Raw genomic sequence first — 6196 nt, 5'->3', positions numbered from 1 at the left:
CTCCACTGAGAGTATCTGAAAGAAAGAGAAGCACAAGAAAGAGGAACGCAGCCAAACACAACTAAATGTACAGCGGACCAGCCCACGCAGGAAGCCCGTCAGGCGTCAACAACTGTAGTGCGCATGCGCGCGCGCTTCCTGAGACTCGAAACTGCATGAAATGGCGAATAACAGACAGAACAGAGTTACAGTGCAGCACACGTGTTCTGCCAAATCCAAAGCGCTTTTGGGCATTGATCATGAATATTATGTGTCACTCTCACTGACTGACACATATTTACACCACATATTTACACCACATGTTTACAGACTGCATACAGACATTTAGTGCTGTTCAAATCTACTCTGTTAATAAGCTGCTTGTGCTCATTTATTTAGTAGAGCGCTACAGTGAGGACATTGTGTTTTTAAATAATCACATTAGCGCCATTTTATAGCTCTTTTTGTTCTGGGGTTCATTTCACGACACTTTCAAATACTGTGACGTGCGCAGCATCCTTTGCAGAGATCACGTGACATGCTCTGACTGGTACAGTGCGCCTGCATCACTGATCTCAGACCGTCTGAGAGCACATCAGAGAAACATCATCATGAAGAATCTCTTACTACTCTTCTGTTCTTTGCTTCTGAGCGGTGAGAGACATTTATTGTATTCATTTAACAGATTCGATTTCACTTTAAGTCGGAAACAGAAATTGCGCATTTGTTGTAATCCTCCAGTTTTCTCGTTTATTTTAATATAAACAAATACTATTATTTCTATGCTGTAGAAACACATCTTGTGTAAATGTGTAACATGCTTGTGTTCATAAAAACACTTCATACACCGTGTTTAGTCTTGTGGTGTGTAAGTTCAGGATGTGTGTTTTGGCAGTGGACCAATAGGGGCGCGTAACGGTTTTCTGAGAATACACCAGGAAGATGCTGCGCATCTCATTTCTGTCTTTTGTGAACACAAATGTATTTATTGCAATTTTAACATCATAACAATAATTATGAAAAATAATGAATGTAATGTAATTGTGTTTAAGAGTGTATGACTGTGACGCAGGTTTTGTGGGTGTTTATCTCAGTGGGGTTTGTGGTTTTTGGGTGCGGTTCCTCAAACACACGACGAGTCCTCATCTGATCTTCAGATATCGATGAATTAACTTCACAGCAATATAAACACATTTAAATCAATAACTTTTTAACGGGGTTTGTTCTTTCTACCCGTGCACGATGAATGATATTCTTGTTCGTTGTATATTCAGCACTTTCGGTTTCGTTCTTCACCGAATAACAGAAAAAACACATTTCCAGTAAAACACTCGTCAGCTACTGCAGTGTTCAGATCCAGTCAGTTATTAAATGACATTCAACATTAAGAGAATCTAATATGTTGCACTTTACACTAAAACATGTGGAACTAACAATTTCACACTTTCCTGAATTCCTGAAGTTATTAAACTAAATATATTATCAGATCTCCTTCAGAGGTTATTTTGCCTGTATATATTTCCACTGTCCATGGTGATCATTTGAAGGGAAAATTATATTAGACATCATTTCAGATTTTTATATTACTGCATAGGGATGCACGATAAATTATCGGTCATATCGGAATCGGCCGATAAATGGTCATTTTTAATGTTATCGCTATCGGCCAATAATACAATTTAGGCTGATATATTATAGCCAATAAATTATGAATTTTTTCCTCAAGTTGAATTAATTCATCTGCACGCTGCTCACAGTTAAAATCCAGTACAGTACTGTCTTTCTGATCATTCACTTACTGTTATTAGCAAAACATTGTTGATGTAGTATGTAGAGTTTTATGAATGTGTAAATTATAAGAACAAAAGCATATTGTTTGAATCAGACTGCTGTCTGAATGCTTTCTGTCTTGAGACCTGTTAGACTTGTGGCTATTGAGAACACCTTTCTGGGTTGCTCTGGAAGAGCATCTTCAATTTGTTTATTAAATAAACATTATACCAAAAAAGTTTAAAAGTTAAAGAATCTTTAACCAGTGTAAAGTAGGCTTGGTACATGATTTTCATGGGACAAAAATAATTTTCAGTCTCAGAAAATGTTATATTAATATTAAGATACTGTATATCGGCCAATGTATCGTTTATCGGCTTCCAATGTTCAAGAATGATCGGTTATCGTTATCGGCCAAAATGTACACATCGGTGCATCCCTACTGCATACTTAATTTAAACACAGATTTTTACCTTCAAAATCAACTTAGAGAATTGAGAAGTAATTAAATTACAGTAACTAATTACTTATAAGGATTGACATAAGAAATGAAAAAAAATCAAATTTCTATCTAAGTGTCAAAAGTGAGAACATTATTTTGTGAACATTTTCAAAAACAAGTGATTTTGCAAAAGCTTGGGAGGGATATAACACACAAGCTATACGACTCACTTCTGGTGGAATTATGGCACAGATTTGGTTGAGCTGTGACTAAAAAGAAGTGAAACAGATTTGGGCCGACATTCACTTTTAAGCAGGTAACAGGAAAAAAGAAAAGGAAATCTGCTGACTGTGTGTTTAAGATCTGTGTTACATTTACATTGAACTTTTTAATGCCTGTTTATATAAACTACTCATGGATTAAAATGAAGAGGGTTTATTAAAATTACTGCTAGAAATTACTAATCTGTGTCATAATCCTGCCTCACCTTGTCTTGCTTTTCTAGTCTTGTGGCAGGGTCATGACAGTCCCACGTGTTTTGTGTGGGAGCGCATGGTCATTGTTTGTTTATGAAGGCCATGCGCTCTCCTGTCTCGTCTCTTGGCCCCGCCCCCTCATTTTACTTCCCACCAGTGTTTCATTCCCCACACCTGCCTAGTGTAATCATCCCTTGTTAGTTCCCCTATTTAATGCCCTTGTGATTGCTGTCCTGTGCTGTTTAGTTTTGCTTGTCTTTACTGGGTAGACATAAGTTAAGCACTTGCACCACAACTACGATAAGCCATGATTAATAAAGCTCTGATATTACGATTCACCATGGCAACTGCACCAAAAAAAAGCAACATGACGGCAGAAAGCACTTAAGAGCGACATACTCTGCATACAGTGGATTTACTATTGAGCTGAAAATGACTTAAGTTTAAATTAATAAATAGATAAATGTACCAATGAACAAATAAATTAATCATTAAATGAGTGAAACAACAGAAATAAAAAAAAAATGTATGTTCTCACTCCGAATCAGTGCTCTAGTGATACGTGTATAGACGGCATGGTGTTTAGGATACCTGTAGGGCATCAGACTCTCGTATCAAAGTCAGTCTGATTGCCGGTTCGAACCCTGTTTGGAGCAGATTTGGTTAGGAATAGATTTACGTCTAAATTACTTGTTTATTATCTTTATTGCTTCATTTCTGCATTTTGTCTGTATTTATTTATTTATTTATTCATGCACTTTACATATACACTTTTTTTAAGTCATTTCTCATCATCCATAGAAAACTATATGCTCTGATTTAATACACACACGATGGCTGATGTTGATGTAATGAGGGATGATAAGTTTTGATATATCTAATTCACTGTAAAGAAAAACGGTACAGTTTTAATAAAACTGCACAGGGAAATGACAAATTCCACTCGGGTCCTAAATTGCTCTCCTGAAATCAAAGTGCATCACACTGAATGAATGAAGTCTCTTCACATACAGGATCCTCTATAAAAGCACATATGACATATTAGTCACTGAGAAGGTCTCTGTGTGATCATAATGTGAGCCATGAATGACTGTATTAATGAATGAATGAATGAAGGAAGTAAATGAGTTACACTTGCGCTTTAAAAGGAGAGGAGATGGAAAGAAACTCTGGGTTTACTAAAGAAAACCTGCTCTCGACCAGGTTAGGTTCACAGAGTAAGTTACTATGGTTACTGACTCTGAGTGTAAGTGACCTCTCCTTTAGAAACAGGCTTGAGTTACCCTAATTTCAGGGTTAATTTACTCAGAGTTTTCACTAAACCTCCTTTTTGAGGCCCCTGTATAGTGTTTTGTTGTAGTTATCCTCTGTGTTTGTTTTTGCCCCCTTGTGGGAAGTCTGTTTTTATAGTTCATCTGTTTAGTTTCCTTTTACCCCATCGTAGGTCTTTATTTTGTCAATTAAAGTTTTGTGTTTTGTAACCCGCTGCCTGTGCTTGGGTTCTGTCCTCACCGGTTGGTACAATCTGTTGATAAGTGGTTACACATGAGATGAAATAGTTAAGGAATTCATATCATTAGACACTAGAGAAAAAGGAAATGAAAGATAGAAAACGGGCTTATTTACACAGATAAAAAAATAAGAGAGAGAGAGAGAGAGAGAGAGAGAGAGAGAGAGAGTGATGCGGTGTCTAATCTAATGGAAATTGTTGACTGAACGTCTGATGCATAACTGGAAACACTTCAGCACGTTCAAAGTCGTCATCTCATTGGTTCAATTTCACAGGAGTTCGGGGGGACTTCTGATTGAAGAAGTAAACTGTTGTGTATACATCGGTTGACATGTCAAAGACAATATACATTATACACATATGGACAGTATATACACGATATAAACAAGATATACACATTAGACGTTGAACATACACATTAAATATGCAGGTGTACACATGAACGTGTATGTATAATGGATCAACCATATACAGTAGTGCACATAGTACAGATATAAGTATGTAAGTTTGGTAATGATTGGTTATTGCATTAGGTGCAATGCATGATGCATTATAGTCCATGAAGCTGTGATGCATGGTAAAAAGAAGTGTGAGCGTGTGGATGTATCAGTTTTTAATGTTGAGCAGTCTAATAGCCTGAGGAAAAAAGTCCTTCAGCTGGTTTGTGAGGGACCGGATACTCCGGTATCGTCTGACCAAAGGCAGCAAGGAGAGGCGAGCAGCCTGTGATTCGGGTTGCTGGAATCACTGATGATCTTACATTTACATTTAGTCATTTAGCAGACGCTTTTGTAGCGCCCCCTACCTTTCTAGGCTTGCCTGACCTAAACTCTATAGGGGGGAGCACCGGATCCTTATTATTAGTGTCTCTCGACAAAGTATTAAATTCCCCTCTCTGTTAACTCGGCTAATAATTAAATGACCTAGAGAAAGTTTAGTTAAAGTGATTTATTTATAAACAGAATGAAATAAAATGCAATAAAGTTAACCTACCAATCAATAGAAATAGAAACATGTTTATGGGTGGATATCCGGTATGAATAATCAATAAAAATAGTCCAATAACACAAATGAAACTCAAAAGAGAGATGTACCGCTGAAATAACCAATATACCGAAAAATAAACAATATATATCCCCTAGAGAAACTTAATACACTTTACGTCTTTTCACTTGGCAGATATTTTACACACACACCCCCTAACACGTGGGGGGGGGGTGGGGGAGCACCATGAGAAATACAATTTAGTGATAATGAATGTCCCGAACAGTTAAATTTCCTCAGTAAATTAACACTTTGCACGGGTGTACCAACGGTAAACTGTGAATTTAAAGAGGTATTCAATAAGATAAAATACACACACAAACCACCCCCACGATGCAGGCCTGAGTCGTTGCTTGTGAACGTAGGGGCCTATGAAACAGCAAACTGGCCTCTTCGCTCTTCCGCGAGCAGAATAAAACCAATAAATGTACCTTTTTTCCTTATGCACTCACGATATTCTCCTGGACATGCACAGAAAACATCATCAGTCACTCTCCGCCAGCCGTCCCACGATGCCGGAGGAACACCCAACACTCCCGGTGGCTGGGTGCGCTATCCGGTATACAGACAAAAACTATCTGGCTCCTTAATCCCGTCCTACGACCAAATGAGCAAGACAGCCCAGCACTATTATAGATTATAGTAGGGCTGTGCCGATAAACGATATCATATCGAATCGCGATAGAATGTATTTCAAAAACGATGACAAGCTATTGGCATTTATGGAGTTATACTGCGGACTATATTAAAAAGGAATTGCAAACTGCATTTGCAAATGCGTTTTCTATTTGTTCGTGTCAAAATTGTGACATAATTCAAACGCAATTGCAAACCGTTTGCATTTGCATTTACGCGAACGTACAATGTCTGCCAAATTTCAAAAGGAAAAGCAAAGTCTATTTGCAAATGAATTACCCGTGTCTTACGAGATACGACCCTGCCAAATTTAAATCGCAATAGCAATTCCCCATATGC

General features: G+C 37.7%; 1 protein-coding gene across 1 annotated transcript in view; it reads left to right on the top strand.

The window, feature by feature from the left end:
- The first annotated feature begins 503 nt into the window (after positions 1-503).
- The window catches only part of LOC130549637 (uncharacterized), a 96919-nt gene continuing 91226 nt past the window's right edge, over positions 504-6196 (top strand). The window contains exon 1 of the mRNA XM_057326910.1: positions 504-633. Within this exon, the coding sequence (XP_057182893.1) occupies positions 591-633 (43 nt within the window). The 5' untranslated portion in view covers positions 504-590. The remainder of the gene's footprint in view (positions 634-6196) is intronic.

Source organism: Triplophysa rosa, unplaced genomic scaffold (assembly GCF_024868665.1).
Source record: "Triplophysa rosa unplaced genomic scaffold, Trosa_1v2 scaffold144_ERROPOS1059899+, whole genome shotgun sequence".
Lineage (NCBI taxonomy): Eukaryota > Metazoa > Chordata > Actinopteri > Cypriniformes > Nemacheilidae > Triplophysa > Triplophysa rosa.
The sequence above is the reverse complement of the archived record's forward strand: the minus strand, read 5'-3'. Positions and strand labels throughout refer to the sequence as shown.